The sequence below is a fragment of the Rattus rattus genome, chromosome 13 (assembly GCF_011064425.1).
Source record: "Rattus rattus isolate New Zealand chromosome 13, Rrattus_CSIRO_v1, whole genome shotgun sequence".
Classification (NCBI taxonomy): Eukaryota; Metazoa; Chordata; class Mammalia; order Rodentia; family Muridae; genus Rattus; species Rattus rattus.
In genome coordinates, this window is record NC_046166.1 from 60,791,915 (window position 1) to 60,810,037 (window position 18,123).

Here is an 18,123-nt window from a genome sequence, read left to right on the forward strand (position 1 = left end):
TCAGTCCCCCTCTGTGGATTCCAGGGCCAGCCTGGACACATAAAATCTTAAAGCCCAGGACTGGGGGACAGTAATGGCTTGGTGTGTGACCTGAGTGTGATGCTGTGAACCACGTGAGGGAAATGAGCAATGTCCTAACTTTCACCAGGCACCACAGCCTGCATGTGTGGGTTTGCCTATGCCCGTGTCCTCAGACAGAGCTGTGAGATGACTCAGTCGGTCAAACACTCGCCTCACAAATGTGATGACCTGCGCTCAGATCCCCAGATACTAAGTAAGAGGCCAAGCCTGGTAGCACATGCCGGGTTGTTGGGAAAGCTAGAGACAGTGAAGCTCACTGGCCAGCGTGGAGAAGGTCCAGGCCGTGAGAAACCCTGTTTGTCCTTGTTTGGCCTGTTGTCCACTACCCAGGAGCTTGAACCGTCTGGGAGGAGGAACCTCGACTGAGACAACATCTCGTTAGCGACTGGTGCGGAGACCCAGCTCACTGCGAGCGCTCTTCCGGCAGTGGTCCTGAGGGTCTAGGAAGCAGGCTGGCCAGGCGTGGCGGCACACACCTTTATTTCCAGCACTCGGGTGGGAGAGGTCTGCGTACTGAATCGCAAGACAACCAGAGCTTTAAAACAAACAAAGCAAGCGACTGAGCCTTGGGTTCTGCTTCACTTCAGGCCTTGAGTTCTTACCCTGAACGCCTTTTATGGTGGACTACAACTGTAAGCTAAAGTGAAACTTTTCCTCTCCAGTTTGCTAAGGAAGACACATTAGTCATGAAAGCACCTTAGAAACAGCACCCGGACTGTCACCTGACATCTACAGGTGTGACACACATGCCCTCACGCCTACAAAAAACAAAGAGAAAAAGATCCTGACCCCTCAACCCTAGGAGCTGCCGGTTACTACGGATTCACTGGTACTTGGGTGGCGGGAACAGCGCTGTGTAAGTACTTCAAAGGCGGTGATGCACTTTTCTCTGATATTATTTCCACATTCCCAAGTGGCACCTGTGGCATGTCACTACACTTGAAGTAAAGCTAACCTGACTCGTCATCACTATAGTCACAAACTTCTACTTGTTTGTAACCGAGGGACTGGTGGCATTTAGGGATGAGAAATGGGAACGGTGTGGATCTGAACAGACAGGGTACGTCTGCTCTCTAAACGATTATATTTACAGCTAAAGAACATGCAGTGGTTCTGCTGTTCTCAGGGTTCTCCGGTGATAACATCTCACAGAACAACAACAGTACTAATACTAGGAAGCTGGTGCTGGCACCCACCCACTCAGACACGGAGTCCTGCTGCCACAAAACCACGCTCCAGATGTATGAACAGCACGGCCACACCCACCCTCCATCAGTATAATTATGCCATTCAAGGATGCTCTATAAACAGACTTATCTAATATGTAATCTTTTGACACTGTTTTTTTAAAGATTTGCTTTTTAAAAATTATTTAAGTGTATGGATATTTTGCCTGCATGTATATATCTGTGCACCACTTGCATGCCTGGTGTCCTCTGAGGCCAGAGAGGGCACTGGGTCCCTTGGAACTAGAGTTACAGATGGCTGTGAGCTGTCATGTGGTTGCTGGGAATCGAGCACGGTTCTCTAGAAGATCAGTCCGTGCTCTTAGCTGCTAAGCCATCTCTCCAGCTCCTACAGACATGATTTACTGCAGGATGGCTGCTGCCCTCTTCTGACCTCTGCAGGCACCAAGCAGGCACACAGAGCAAATACATACGTATAGAAAACACTCACACATAAAATAATTAAGAATTTTTTTTACTTTACGTGTATGAATGTTTTGCCTGAGTGTGTGTGCGCACAAGCATGCACATACAGTGTATAGAGAGGCTGGAAGAGGGGTTCAGATGCCCAAGAACTGGAGTTCAGATAGTTCTGTGTGGGTGCTGGGACTCAAACCTGGATCCTCTGTGAGAGTAGCAAGTGCCCCTAATGACTCAGCTGTCTCTACAGCTATGAGGCTAGCAACAAATAAAATGAAGCTAAAAAAAAAAAAAGCAGCTAATTCTCGATCACCCACGTGTGCTTCAGTTGTCTTTAAGGCTCAGTAGACTCCGCAGTGTGGCTGTGCCACCATTTGTTTGACTCTTCACCCCCTGCAGAAGACTGGTCAGTCTTTCTAGATTTTTGCTATGATACCTATAGCTGCTGTACACATTTGGGAAGAGTTCCCATTTGATTATAACTTTTCACTTTCCTGGTTTAAATAGGCAGTGGGAAGATCTGTTGTGCAGTGCAGTGTGTGTGTGAAGAATCTGGCAACCTACAGTGGCTGCTCCATTTACGCCCCACCACCGATACGGAAGAGTCCAGGACTTCTGTATCCTTGAAAGACTTTGGCATTGTCCTGGTTGCTCTAAGTGATGCTAGTCAGTTCCTTGGGGTTATGTTGTCCCTGACCTTGTCACCTTGGAAGTCACACTCACTCAGCCTCGGGCAGCTGTATTAGCTAAAACTCGACAGCATTTCAAACTCAGAGGAACAAGTATTATAATGGATATTCACTTCATATACAAATTCTCCTCAGTTCTCATTGTAGGACTGCTGTGAGTAAATATCAGTAATGTCCGTGTCGCTCTCCTGCACCGACAACCTATGGCCTTGTGTCCGTGTCGCTCTCCTGCACTGCTGGAATAGGCCCCGACCTAGCACTTTTCCCTTTCTCATAAACCCTCCTTTCTCCAGGCAAAGTTGTTCTCTTAAACTCCAAATGTGCCAGGTCCTCAAGGCTGCCCCATATCCTGTTTCTGATTCATGCCATTCATTGTGTGATCCCCTCTTCTAAGAACGTGGCAACTGTGATGTCGTGCATGGGCTAACAAGGCCTTGTTGTCTAAGATCTCAAGGTCTGCCATGCTAAGTGGAGTCTCTCTTATGCCCACGCTGGGAACCTCAGGTAGCAAGGAACTGGGGAAGCCACTGAAAGTTAAGACTCATTATTGACCAGGAACAGAAGAAAAAACATCTCAAAGCACAACAAACTCAGACCACAGCAACAAAGAATGAAGCTCTATAGCCGCCAGGTAAGCCAAGGAGGCAAGTCTGGTTGACTTGCAATCCTGAATGAGGAAGCGGCTGAGCACAGCCCGACCCATGGCCCCTGCCAACTATGATGATGAAACCTGTGTCACAATTATACTGTTCACTCCTGTGTGTGCTTGATGTCCTTACACCGTGCATATGCACGTCTAGTGCCCATGGAGGCCTGAAGAGGGTGTTAGATCCCCTGGGACTGAAGTTACAGATGGTTGTGAGCCACCGTGTGGATGCTCACATTGAACCTGGGTCCTGTGTAAAAGCAGCGGTGCTCATACCACCGAGCCACCTCTCCAGCCCCTTAAGTGCTACGTGTTCTGCTTTTGAGACAGGGTCTTTTTTTAAGGCCAGGCCAGAATTCCAAGTTTATATAGACCAGGCCAGCATCAAATTCTTGGTGGTCCTCCTGCTCCAGCCTCTCGAGTAATGGAAACGAGTGTGAGCACCACAGTCAGGTTTAAGTCCCTGGCTTTGTGGTCACAGAGAACCAGTGTGCGATGTCAGGAAGCCACCCTCCTAAAGTCCTGCAGTAGTTCCTGCCTCAGGGACTGCTTTAGACCTGCTCTTGGCTCGCTGTCTCAGCGCATGCCCCGTTACCACTGTCTCCATCACTAGTGTCCAGACTCAGTCTGCTTCTGTATCTTGGGTCCTCTGTGAGAGCAGGAAGCACGCTTTACACCAACACATCTCCTGGCCTCCCCACTTTTTAGATTCATTTCTTATTTTCTGTATATGAGTGCTTTGCCCGCATGTGTGTATATATGTGCACCACATGTGCCTGGTGCCCAGGTCAGAAGGGGGCATCGGATGCCCTAGAACTGGGAGATGCTGTGCAAGAGCCACAAGTGCTTTATGTCTCCAGCCCCTGGTTCCCTGGTTCCTCCCTCCTTCCCTCCCTCCCTCCTTCCTTCCTTCGAGACAGGGTCTCCCTATCTAGCCTTTGTTGTCCTAGAACTCACTATGTAGATCAGGCTAGCCTTGAACTCAGAGATCTGCCTGCCTCTGCCTCCCGAGTGCTAGGGTTAAAGGCACACACCACCCTCCCCACAGTTGGTTTCTTGACAAGAGCCACAGGAGATTCTCAGGTACTCTAAAAGCTAAGACCCATCTTTGAATAGTAGGGTTTACTAGAGACTTTCCTTTTAAGCTCTTTGGCTTTAAAATAGTCTCCAACTGGTATCTCTTCCCCGTGCTAGAGATTCTTGTGAAAAATTGTCTCGAGGTGTGAAAATAAAAATACGTCCCAGAGTTATATTATCCCAGCTGCTTCACCACTCTTGCATGTGTAATCTGAGGCCTTTAACGAGCTCTGACTTCTTAACTAATGCGATGGACTAGTGGTCTAGTCTACCTTAGTGATCTGGGACTCGGTCACATTTATGGCTAATGACTTGAGACTGCAGCACAGTTCTGCGTTCCCAAGTTTCTGCCCTAGTGGGTAATCAACTTTACTACGTTGCTTCTCTGACATGTTTATCCACCATGAAAAGCAGCAACAAGAAAATATGTTTGAATCATGTCACTCAATAATTAAAAAAAAAAAACACAAATACAAAAAGCACGATGCCCCTTCTGTTTAAAGCTCATCAATTAATAGCCATGGGCTACGTATCCTGATAGCCTTTCCCAACTCTTGTTGCTCAACAAATGCCAAACCTTGCGATAAGTCGCAGCTTTCTGTCGTAAGCGGCTATGTGTCTTATAGCCATGTCACAATGCTATGGAAGCGCCCTAAGAGACAAGGGTGGCCGAGGGCCACTGCATTACCTTTTTAATACTTCTTTTGGTTCTGAGGCCCCATCCTCTCCGCTCAGTTTTGATGATCTCTGCATCGGGGTACAGCCTCTTTGTAAAGCACTGGTTCTGACAGCGGTCCCCAGCAGGACACACCTGCGGGTGACACTCGTACTGTGACATTCTGTTTAGACACTCCGACTCCAGGCCACATGGGTTTTCATCACCAGGCTTGCAGTTACAGCGCGGGATCTCCGACAGGTCAGCCACCTGGATCTGCACCTTCCCTATGACTTTGTTGGCCTGGGACAACCGAGGAAGAGAATTGGGAGAGAAGGTATGGGTCTGTGAGCACCAAGAACTAAACATCTGAGTGCTGTGACGTGACTGAGGAAAGCTCTTTATCTGATGTCTCCAGAATAACCTAGGAGTATTAACTGTCTATTCACTGGACAGAAAGCCTGTAGCTGATGTCAAGTCTCAGTTTTTCCCCACTTGCCACAGGTTGATGAAATTTAATACCTGAAATCCAGAGACAATAAGCTATTTATGAAGTCTGAGGAAGAGAGAGGCTAAGGAGCTACGTCCTCATTTGATTGCAGGGTGGTCTGGTAGAAACACCATAAAGAGGCTTTGACCGGCAGGGAGGGGAGCGCTCACCTTGATGTGTTTGTAGGGAGGGGGTTTTCTTGAGGTTTTCTCTATCTCCAAAGCCTCCTTACTCTCTCGCTGCGCTTTCAACTCCTGGAAACGTTTTGCAGCTTCTTCCAGTGCTGACAAAAGCAAGCAGGCCGTTATCAAAGTGTGAGGACACAGCGCTAGGGCAGGAGCTGACTCTACCACCCTAGAAATGCTCTGCCTCTCGCCTGAGCTTTACTCTTTAAAATTATGTTTTAGAGATCACCAGTCACCACCATTATAGAGAAAATAATAAATTAGCACATGACCAATCAAATACTATGCTTTGTATATGTGTCAGAGCACAAGTCCGACATCAATGACAAAGACCTCTAAGTGACCCTATTAAGAGCACTTGTGTATCCTGTCCTAGCTTTAAATTAATTTTACCTTTACTCAGAAGTGTAGACTTCAGCCGAGTTGCAGAAGTCCTAAGGCCTTCCTGGGAAGCCCTCACTGCTTGTTTGTGGTAACGGCATTTGGCCTGATTAGAGACACTTCAAACCCAGCTCAGGGACCCAGGCTTTATGCATCTTGACCCTGGTCCTGATGTCATAGGACGTTTATGGACAGAAAATCCCAATGCCTGGTGGACATTCTTGAGTGGCAGAGGCTTTGTGTGCAAATAAGAAATGCACATCTGAGTATTAATTCTGAGTCTCTGTAACCATGGTCCAACTTACCTTTTTTGAAGGTCTTGTTAATGCTAGTCTGTCCCTCAGCAAAATTTTTGTCTCCTTCAACATAAGGGAACACTCTGCCTTGGTGGACCCAGTAGTAGTCATGAGAACCAAAGAAGAACACAGGGAAGTCCCCCAAGCCATGCTTAAGGCCCTGGATGTTCAACGGCACAGACCTGGGACTGCAGGTCTCTGCAGGCCACCATCTGAGGACAAAACCGAGAAGTGAGACTCTCACACTCTTCTCCACAGGCAGGAAGGAGAGAAGGGCTCATGGCTTGCAAGATTCACTTAAATTCTAAAACACACAGTAATTAATCTGCTCCTTTAAAAAACTATTAGGGAAAAAAAACTATTAGTGAAAAAACTATTAGGAAAAAAACACCTCCCCATGCTCTCGTCACAGAGACTATCAACATTAGAGGAGAGGCCCTTGGTTCTCTCAAGGCTCAATGTCCCAGTGTAGGGGATGTCAGCGAGGGGAGGCAGGAGGGAGTGGGGGGTGGGTGAGGGAGCACCCTCATAGAAGCAGGTTTCTGGAGGGGGAACCAGGAAATGGGATAACATTTAAAATGTAAATAAAAAATGCAATTAAAAAACATTAGCTGTATCCCCAAATGTTAAGAACACACCGTATGCAGGATAGAGGGTTCCACACCTTTAGTCTCAGTCCTTTGAAAGCTGAGTTATGCATATCACAAGTTACAGGCTAACCTGTAGAGACAGTTTGTCCCCATAAAACCAAACTGGAAAAGAGAAGGCTGTATGTATCCAGATCTACACGTAAAATGTGCACACACATGCATGCACGCACCCCACACACACACATACACACTACTTTTCAAGATTTATTTTTATGTGTTTGAGTGTTCTGCTTACTTGTATGCAGTATGTATGTGCCCTTTGTGTGTGCTAGGTGTATGGAGGACAGTGAGGGCCTCAGATCCCCAGGAACTGAAGTTACACAGTTGCGAGTGCCACTGCAAAAGCAGTCGGTGCTCTTACTGCTGAACCACTTCTCCAGCTCCCATTTACAAAAATACTAAAACAAAACAAAAATCCCTAAAGCAAGGAGCAGTGCTGACAATGGTGGTCTCACCCACTTGAGGGCTGGGATAGGAGGATCACCTAGCCAAGGTTAGCCCAGGAAGATTCTGTCCTATCCTCTAAAAGGAAAAACACGTAAAACATGGATGCATACTGCGTATGTTTAATGTCCTCTTGAAACTCAACTATTTTTGCAAAACTTTACAATACAGTTGCAATTATCTAGAAATATATTTTCTTCAGAATTCCAATAGAATTCTTGATATGGTGGTGTACCCAGGAGGCAGGGGCAGGTGGATTTCTTTAGTTTAGGTCAGCCTTGTCTGGACACCAAGTTTGAGGGCAGCCAGAGTTATATAGGGAGACCCTATTTTTAAAGAACAGCCAAGGCAGGTGTGGTGAGACGCGCCTTTACTGTCAGCACTCTGGAGGCAGTTGGGAGAGGCGCCTACAGATGGTCCAGGCCAGAGAGAGCTGGACAGTGAGACCCTGCCTCAAAATAACAAGCAAAACAACGTATCTAGGCTATTGACTATCTTCAGGGAGGCCTGGGGAGACGGCCTGGCAGCTAAGAGCACAAGTTGCTCTTCCACAGAACTCCTTAGATTCCCTGCACCCACACGGCCACTCACAACCGTCTGTAACTCTAGTTCTAGGGAACCGAACTCCCTCTTCTGACCTCCCTAGGTACACAGCACACAGACATACAGAGAGGTAAAACACCCACACACATAAAATAATAAAAATAAATAAATAAAAATATTGAAGCCTTCACATGTTGGGTTTCAAACCCAGAACAAGAGGCTAAGGTGTATATTGTACATACCAAGGTGGACCTGGCCCCGGTTCTCCAGTTCCTACCTGTTACACTGATATGGCTGGCATACCCCACCCCTCTGCCCTGAACTTCCCCTCCCCCAGAGGCTCTGCTATATAATCCAGACATTTTGGTCTCTCCTCCCCTCTCCCCTCTCCCCCAATCTGCATTTTCTCCCTCTCTGCTTGTGTCTCCTCCCCTCCCATCTCCTCCCCTCCCCTCCCCAGGACAATTTCCCTGCCCAAGAGCAGCTTCCCAATAAACCTGCCACACACTCCAATTCAGCTTGAATTGTCTCATTTCCCTGGCAGAGAAATAGTGTATCATAAAGGAGTATGTTTTTAAATAATATTAATCTATCCATCTCTCTCACTCTCTCTTTAAATTCCATTTCTATTTTTTATGTGAGGACAGGAGAAAATGTCTGACTGCCTGAGCTGGGGTCACAGGAGGCTGTGTGCACCGGACATGGGTTCCAGGGACTGAAACAGATCTCCAGGGCAGCAAGTGCTCGTCACCATCTCTGCAGCCCCTGTTCTCATGCCTTTAAGAACCAAGGCGTGGGCTGGGGAGGTGGCTCAACGGTAAAGCTACTGAGACTGACCTCCTGAGTTCTCTTGGGTAGGAGAGACCCAGTTCCTGAAAGCTATTCTCTGACCCTAAAATTATACTATGGCCCTTGCGTGCCCCGTATAATAAACAGACAGACACGAACAAATGGCTCTTATTGTCATAATCCCCTCTTTAGATGAAGGAAGAACAAACTCTTTGCACATAGCTTAGGGCTACCTGAACACAGGGGTCTGGTTTAGAATCAAACTGGCATAGCAGGGTGTGGGGGACGTCTTTATCCCAGCACTCTGGAGGCAGAACCAGGTGGATCTGTTAGTTCCATGCCAGCCTGGTCTACAAAGCAAGTTTCAGGGCTGTTATATAGAGAAATCCTGTCTCGAAAACAGATAAACAAACAAAAACAAACAAAAAGATTGAATGGATCTATTCTGATAAAGCTATGAACTCTTGATCTCATTAGAAATTAGAAATCAAAGGTCTGGAGAGGGTGCTCATGATAAAGCACTTACTGCTCCTCCTGGAGCCTGAATTTCCAGCACCCATACGGCGGCTCGGAGCTGTCTGGAGCTCAGTCTCAGGAGCCCTGGCGCCTAACTCACTCCGCAAGCACACATATGAGATACAGACGTACCGGCTGGTAAAACATTCACACATACTACATAAATAAATGAATAAATAATAAATGTTTAAAAACCAATATAAAACTAAGATACTAAGAAAACAAAATCTCTATTCTTTATGTAAATCCTTTCATTGCAAAATTTAGTAGTGCATAATTCATCAGTATAAAATAATTCTCAGAACCTAAGCAAAATAAAAAACCCACTCTCAAAGAAAAAGGCAAACAAAAATTCATGAGCAAAATAACCTTTGCAATTCCCTGAAAATCCAGACCAACCACCATGGTCTTTCCTTTTGTTCGGGGAGCCAAGCCTGTCTCGCCGCCTCTGTGCTAACCGCAGTCCGTGCAGCTCGTGAACCCCGCTGCAACAGTAGTACTTCCTATCTGCTTGGGAAACTTGCCTGTAATTTCCCAATTTGACCCAAACAATCTGTTTGTAATGCAGCTTCTTGCCAGCTCTACAGTCATTGCAATTCCAGCAGCCTTCGGGCATGTCTATGCTCAGGCATTCTGGGTGGAAGGAAGCAGGGCACGATTCACAGCAGAGCAATCTTCCACCTTGAAACAAACAGACAGCCTTAGTAACCGAGACAAGCAAGGAGAGTTCTCTTAAGTACATCAGACTTTATTCACATGGGAAGCAAAGAGACTGAATCATGTGCGGAGTAATGGATCAAACTAGGAAACAAATGGAAGAGCTAGTTTCTAAGAAATGGGCAGCTAGGAACAGAGTTTTTGAGTGGGAGGAACCAACTCTCTGCTCCTTTTGAACAGAAGCAACCGGGGAATCCGGTGTTGGCTAGGTAAAATGTCACAAGAGGCGCAGAGCCTCTCTAGCCCATGTAGATTTGAAAAGAGGCTTTCAAACAAGCAGCTTTTCTTTTGTTCTTTAGGGCCCAGAGAGAGAGTAACAATTGTTTTAATTTAATCCACTGTTAACTAAGTCCCTTTGCAATAAAATCAGCCAAGAATGAAGACAATTAATAGTTGATCAGTACTTATTTTCTTCTACTACAAAGTGGAACACGGGTTCTCACACTGGTAGCCCCGCGTCATTACTTCCCAGTGCAAGCAGGCAGTCAAGCCGGCTATCCAGCAGTGATCTGTACCGGTCTCATCACCACGGCCCGTTCCCTAATTATGACCTACATTTTCAAAACCATACCAACCAAATAAACTTGCATTTCAAGATGAAGAACTTTTCCCCTTTTTTAGAGATGGGTAGCTAGCTCACACCTCCCATCGGTGACCCTCCTGCCTGTCTCCCGAGTGCTGGGACTGGAGGCGTGCACCACCATGCTCAGCTCTCTACTTGTATTGACCGAAGAAAACACCTGGCAGCTAGAGACTATGATCCAAAAGCAAAGCAAGTATTAGCATGTTGAACAGTTAAAGGCATAGCCAGATATAAACTCATATAGCCTATGAACCACTGCTTGGTGGCACAAAACTGCGTAACTGTCAGTGCAGAACAGAGGAGGATTACGTGCAAGCCCTTCCTTTCAGGTTCCTGCTAAGCCCTCTCTTTGAAACAGAGCAATACTTTGAATGCAAACGAATAAACATGAGGGGTGGGGTTAGGTATATCTAGTGTGTATATGAACAAGAAAGGTCACCACTGAAGACAAGGGACATTCCCACTGACTAGTCAGTTCTACACCCAACAAGAAAACAGAGTTAGTCTCACAGGCAAAAGATTCAGAGCCTTCTACAGAACTTGACCATCACATGCTCCAGCCTTTTAAAGATTTCCAGAAATCTTGTCTTCTTGCACCTTCAAACCTCAATGGTTAGATGAGAAAAGGAAACCTAGATACACCCTGATGACCAGAGAACTGTATTTCCTCTGCCAGCCTTCACAGTGGCCGCCCCCTTTGGCCACAGCTATCAATGTGGTTAACTGGTTCAGTTTTCAGCTGCTTGGATGTTGGGGGGGGGGTTGTTTTGTTTCTGTTTTCTTCAACACTGTGTTTCTTTGTGTAGCCCTGGCTATCCTGGAACTTTGCTAGACCAGGCTAGCCTCCAACTTACAGAGATCCTTTTGCCTCTGGAGTGCTGGGATTAAAGGTGTGTGGCGACACCGCCAGGCTCTGCACAGGTGTTTAAGTCCATGGAAAGGACTGAGCGGAGGGGCCTGTCCTGAAACCAGCCTTAGAGGATGTGTTATTATTAGCACCACTGTGGAAGCTGGGCTGCTCATGATTAGTGTTAGTTCCAAACGTTCAGTCTTATTTCAGAGGAAATACAGAGCCAGAATTGGTGGAATCTGTCATGATAGAAATGTTCAAAGTATAGAAAGATAAGAAAAAAAAATGAAAACTTGAATGGTCTGCCTTGGTGCTATGCAAAACAAAAAACAAAAAACCAACAAACCAGGGAAAAAAATCGTTTTCCAGATACAAGAGAGGAAATATATCATTCAGGCTAAGTAGAGGGCTCAAAATAATTTCAACTGATGTCAATGTTAATACTGAATGCTAGAAACAAAACAACTGAGTTAACCTAATTTTATAAATGTACTGACAGACTACTTCTATCTTGTGAGGAGTACTGCAGACCCCTCCCACCTTCTGGAGGCATATGACATCACGAACAGGGCGCTGCAGGCTGACCTCAGCAGAGAGCTTACAACCCAAAGCAGCCTCTCAGCGCTCCTGGTGGCTCTGACCTCCAGACAGCGTGACTTCAGTTCTTAGTCGCCATTTGAGCCAACAAGAGCGAGCACAGATCAGAGAGGCAGCGCAGACAACAAATACTGATAAAAGCCAGTTTCTGACATGCGCACATGGTACAGCAGGCATGAATGGTGAGCTATTTCTTTATCAATTCTGAACGTACATGATAACAACAATATATTAAGCAAAGGTCTATCCATACCTTCTAAGCTCACTGATTATCCTCTGGGATAAAAACTCCCCAAATCAAACATGAAGTCACTTTCCCCTTACAGGCTATGGCAAGGTAAGCACAGCTAAGAGTTTTCTTTCAAGAATGGCACTGCTGGAGAGAATGTGAACATAAATCTAGCTCATTTTTATGAATGAGGTATCCATCAGTAGTCGCTGGGCCGCCTTTCACCATCCAGTATCTGGGGTGTGGCCCCAACCCCAGCTCCCCTCCTACGGGAAGGGACTTGTTTTCATCGTAAGTGAACATTTAGGAAGAAAATCATAGAATATGTCCAGAAACATTCTTCTCCAGCATCTGCTGCTCGCCTTTCTTTTCTAAATAGCCTTTCTGGTTGTTTAGCTTATAAGGGGGAGACAACCCTATCATGGCTATTCTAGTCTAACATGAATGATAGTTCTACGTCAAGCAAATGAGGAAGTCTTTTATGTTATATACAATTCTAGTCTTTGTATTTTAAACATCTTTGAGCAGTGAAAACTGAGTCAGGGAGAACAGTAAAACTCTGTGATGACAGGATTATTTTAAGCCCTTTTGATAACTCCGTAGCCATATGAAGACAGTCATAACCACACAGGCAGGACCTACCAAAAGCAGCAGGCATTGCTCAACAGGCATACATCCCCCCTCCACTTGAAGAGAGAAAAGGAAAATGCAGAAATTAAACATGAGAGAAACTATTCAGTCATTATTACCTTTCTCATATCTCTTTTTGGAAGCTGACGAAGAAGGAATCATAGGTAATTTCATCAACTCAGCACGGTTTGATTCACTCAGTAGGTAGTGGGATTTATAGGCATAGGAACTGAACATGGGGTCTGAATGGTCCTGAACTATCAGCCCTATATGAAACAAACAGAAAGAGATGAGCTGCCATGAAACTACCCATGATTCCATGAGGGAAATCAGCACCTATTACGTGATCAAGTCTTATGGTTGGGGATGGGAGTGTGTGAGAATGAAGCGGCCCTGCTTCCCTGACTTCCCTGAAGAGTCCCTTTATGCTGCCACAGGAAGGGCTTACCACCTTAAATGTTCTAGAAAGCTGCTGTGACCTGCCTACCTGTCTGTCCTATTTGGAAGAAAACACAAAACCCACTGGAACACTGGCCCCCAGTACCTCAAGGTACATCCACAGTGCAGCTAGATGCCAGGGGCTGTTTTAGTGTCCCTTCCTCTGCTGGTTATTAGCCTGTGTGACACAGCAGTCTCACACAGGGGCTGCTTTGAGAAGGAAGAGTTGTGGTTTGGGAGAGTCACCACTGACTTTTTCCCGTAGGTGCGATCTTTATTCGATACTGTCCTCCAGTGAGATGGGGTCAAGAAATGTCTGAACCAGACCGGGCATGGTGGCACACGCCTTTAGTCCCAGTACTTGGGAGGGAGAGGCAGGGGGATCCAAGCAAGTCCAAGACATGCAGGGCTCTGTTACACAGAGAAATCCTGTCTTGAAAAACAAACAGGAAAGAAGGAAGGAAAGAAGGAAGGAGGGAAGGAGGGAAGGAAGGAAGGAAGGAAGGAAGGAAAGAAGGAAGGAAGGAAGGAAAGAAGGGTGGGCAGTCTGAACTAGGTGACAGAATAGAACTTGACACTGCTACTAACACAGGAATCTTGTAAGAAAAGTTATGCAATGTCAATTTTTTAATCTATTTAGTACAAAGAAGTGTAAAAAAAATGAATGAAAAGGGATTTTTAAAATGAGAAAAGTCTGGTGCAGAAACTGTCAGACTGGTCCAACTTGAGACCGCCAAGAGAGGGAGCCCATGATAGACTCTGCCTGGAGGACCAGGAACCAGAGGCTGGACAGCCTGGGAGACCTAGGATAGGAAACAGAAAGTCCTAGCATAATTGTAATCAGAGAGGCTTCGTCTAGCAACTGATGGGAGCAGATGCAGAGACCACAGCCAGACATTAGGTGGAGCTCGGGAAGGAACCCCACGGAAGATAGGGAGGACAGATTGTAGGAGCGTGTGTGTGTGTGTGTGTGTGTGTGTGTGTGTGTGTGTGTGAAGACCACCACAAGAAAATGATCCACAGAATCCACTAACCAGGGCTCAGAGACACTAAAATGATAACCACAGAGCATGCATATAATATATGTATGTACGTATGCATGTATGCATGCATATATGTATTATGCTGTATGTTATGTGTGTATGTATGTATGCTGTATGTATGTTATGTGTGTATGTATGTATGCTGTATGTATGTTATGTGTGTATGTATGTATGCTGTATGTATGTATGTATGTATGTATGTATGTATGTAATAGTTATGTAGTCTTCTTGTAGGACTCTCACAGTAGGAGCAGGGGCTGTCTCTGACTATTCTGCCTCCTTTTGGGACCCTTGTCTCCTGGGCTGCCTCGTTCAGCCTTAATATGAGGGGAGGTGTCTAGTCTTACTGTAACTTGGTATGTCATGTTTGGTAGATATCCCTGAGGGGCCTGCCATTTTCTGAAGGGAAATGGAGGAGTGGATCTGAGGAGAGAGACAGAAGGAAGGGGGCCTGGAAGGAGAAAAGGGAGGGGAAACTGGTTGGGATATAATGTATAAGAGAATAAAAAAGGCTTTGAGTAGCTTACTAGCTATTTAAACTATCTGAAAGGCTATACTTTAAAAAGAATAAAATGCATTTAAAAAGCCCTCTACTATACAGTTATTATAAATTCTACCACATGATTATAAAAAGGAAAAATAAGGAAGGTCAAGTACAATCTCCCCACTCACCAGTCTGTGACCTTAGGAAAATAACTCAAGCTTGGCTTTAGTGCTCTTCCTCACATAAAAGAGGAAACACTTCTCCCACAGCACCTGTGGCAATTACTTCAAATCCTCTGCATTAGAGTGTGATGTACACATGTGAAGTAACTGCTGTTACTACTATTAAAATAAAAAGAAAACCCTAACCTACCAGCTCCACTACAAAGAAAGGTTTAGGTGTTAAGTTTTTTATTTTATATAGTACTCAAAAATCATGAAAATGTAAATAACATAAACTGCACTGAAAGATACCTCAGTATCTTCTATGGTGTTTCAGGTTGGCTGGGGACATACCTAAAACCTCTGAGTATTTCTAGACGCCCCCATTCCGTAAGCATTAGCCTTATGACTTTATTTTTAATTAATTAACCGTGCATGTTCAAACTTGTGTGTGCAGGCAAATAGAGGCCAGAGGACCACGGGCAGAGAGGGCTGTCTCCTCCATCGGTGCGTCCCTGGCACCCAAATCTGACTGCTAAGCTTCAGCGCACCTCTACCCATGGGGCCATCTCAATGGCCCAGGCTTAAGGATCCTAAATACCCAGGAACTGAGAAGTAAGAAAGAATCCTTTGTGGGAATAGAAACATTCTTAATAGGGTTAGAAAGAGAAAATAAGCAATATTTTCTAATTCTAAAACATAATTTATTAAAGTATTTTTTTAAATAGGTGTCTTTAATGGTTAAAAGATTACATGTTTGTACTTTTTTTTCTTTTAGGCTTTTTTGAGAGAGGGTTTCATGTAGTTCTGGTTGTCCCGTGACTCATTATGTAGACCAGGCTGGCTTAGAAATCAGAGATCTGCCTGCCTCTGCTTTCCAAATGCTGGGATTGAAATGGGTGGACCGCATCTGGCTTACATTTGTACTTAAAAGACTTGGATTTAAATCTTCTCAAATCTCAAATATCTGGTATGTTTAGACTGATTTTGCAAAATGCTATGAGAGAAAATGAAGTTTTCTTCTAATACAAAGTTAATTTGCTATACAGTTCACTGCATGGGTATTTAGATCAGGTACAGACATCAGAGTTCTAGTTCTGAATGGTGGGTGGGGCTCTGTCCCGTGGTTATTATTCTCAAGGTCTTAGTTAATGAGCATCAATTTAATTTCACAAAGTGGCAAAAGTTGCTGTAACCATACATTTCCTACCTGTCCTAAATTTAAAACAGTTTTAAAGAGCAGCCAATTTAAAAAGAACAAATAGCAGAGTGTGATGGCGCACGCCTTTACGCCACTCTTGGCAGCCAGTCTACAGTGAGTTCTACAGAGTTACTTCCAGTCTTGGAGAACAAACAAATCAGAGACCAATTATTAAATGAAACATAGCACAAAAATATTGGTTAAAATACTGTCTGAACTGGACTTAGAATATACACCAACATAAGCTAAGTTCTAGTTATACAGTGACATTTGTGGCATTCTGTGACAAAGGGTCTGAAGGGCCAGAACAGACAGAAGAGGGCAGCGACCAGGCTGCCGGCCTCGAGGACCTGCCTGGAGGTCCTAACGCTATGCAGCAAACCTACAGTTCCACAGCGTGGGCTTGGAGAGGTGGCTGAGGTTAAGAGCACTGGCTTTCTCTCAGAGGACCCAGTACACATATACAACACACACACACACACACACACACACACACACACACACACACACACACACACACACACACTCAGGTACACATACCTCAAATCAGGTCCTTTCTGATCACTGCTCTATTCAGTAACAGAAGACTGGGATACATTTTTATTTAGCATTTGATCTTTTCTGCCACCATTGAGGTGTGCGATGAAGACCTTCGGTTGAACTCCTGCAGGCTTCAAAGCAGGGCAACTGCAGCTACTTCTACTTCGGGGTGGGATAAGGGTGAATGGTAGAGCACTTGTCCAGTGTGAGTCTGGGTTTAATCCCCAGACCACAAACAAACAAACACATCAAAATGAAAATCTCAGTGTTCCTTACTTGATGGCAGATAGCATCTATGCTTGGGAAACCGAGGAAGACAGAAAGCCCCAGGGTGAAGAATCCAGCTATGGAAGGGACTGTATACGAGCTGCTAGCACAGAAGTGTTTATTTAATCGTTAACTGCCTATCTCTTCTAAGTTGTTTTGTTATTGTTTTTAAATGCTATTAGATGTTTATAAGTTAACGTGGTAAATAAAATACCTACAGATGTGGCAGAACCTTCCCCTAATGAATAAAGATTTCAGGGGCCAACTCGGCACTGGAGGATTTCATTTTGAATGGCTTACTAATTAGGATGCTAGCTGCTGGGCCCAGCGACCGAGTTACCTGTTGATTCTAAACTAAGTTTGTGTGGTGTTTTCCTTCACATGGCAACTCCAGAGTTCCAGGTATGGTAGTGGGGCACCCCAGCCAGCCACATGTGTGGGAGCGACCCACAATGGGAACTTAGCAAGTGGGGTGGAGAAATTTCAGAGCCCCAGGTCAAAGTCTCTATGAAATGAGAACAGGCCCATCCGCGCCTTGCGGGCAACAGTATATCCATGTTTTTTTAATATTTCTTGCAACATACAGTCCTAGCTACTTGGGAAGCTAAGGCAGAGGATCACTTGATTTAGAAGTTTAATACCAGCCTCTAAACAGATCTCATCTTAAACCAGAAAACAGAAAGAAAACCTCTTTTAAAAAATATGACTTCCAACAAATTAACTATGTCCTAAAGCAAAAACAGACAACAAAAAGTTTTGATCTTCAGTGAGGCCTAAATATAACATAACAGACTTGATAAATCTAATAGTTCTTTCAAATGTTACACAGAGGGAAATGCAAAAAATGGATTTTTTTAAAAACAAAAATGACAGTATTAAGCAAAACAGACATTTATAATGATTACTGATTTTAAAGAAGAGAATTTTATTATAATACAGCCAAGATAAAGGTGCAGAGTATGTATCATAGTCAATGACGTTTTATTTTACATGTAGCATGTGCTGGTTTGGATGAGAATGACCCCCATAGACTCATCCTGTGTTTGGTGGAACAGTTTGGGAACGATTAGGAGGTGTGGCCTTCGAGGTGTGTCACTAAGGGGAGGGGACTGAGGTTTCCAGAGCCCAAGTCAGGCCTACTTTGTTTTCTCGGTTTCATGGTGTTTGACTCAGCACGCAGGCTTTTAGCTATGGCTCCAGCTGCCGTGGCCCTGGCATGATGGGGCGCATCTGAAACTGCAAGTGAGCCCCTAACTGGGTGCTGCCCTCCTGAGCTGCCTCGGCCACGTCCCTCC

General features: G+C 45.1%; 1 protein-coding gene across 5 annotated transcripts in view; it reads right to left on the reverse strand.

The window, feature by feature from the left end:
- The window catches only part of Nsd3 (nuclear receptor binding SET domain protein 3), a 112,126-nt gene that overhangs the window by 13,481 nt on the left and 80,522 nt on the right, over positions 1-18,123 (reverse strand). For 4 of the 5 annotated variants that reach the window (XM_032919543.1, XM_032919545.1, XM_032919542.1 and 1 more), the window contains exons 15-19: positions 12,814-12,960; positions 9,613-9,769; positions 6,156-6,358; positions 5,455-5,567; positions 4,828-5,097 (exon numbers count right to left, since the gene is read on the reverse strand). In XM_032919543.1, coding sequence (XP_032775434.1) covers positions 4,828-5,097; positions 5,455-5,567; positions 6,156-6,358; positions 9,613-9,769; positions 12,814-12,960 — 890 coding nt within the window. The remainder of the gene's footprint in view (positions 1-4,827; positions 5,098-5,454; positions 5,568-6,155; positions 6,359-9,612; positions 9,770-12,813; positions 12,961-18,123) is intronic. The other variant, XM_032919546.1, reaches the window with a different exon arrangement.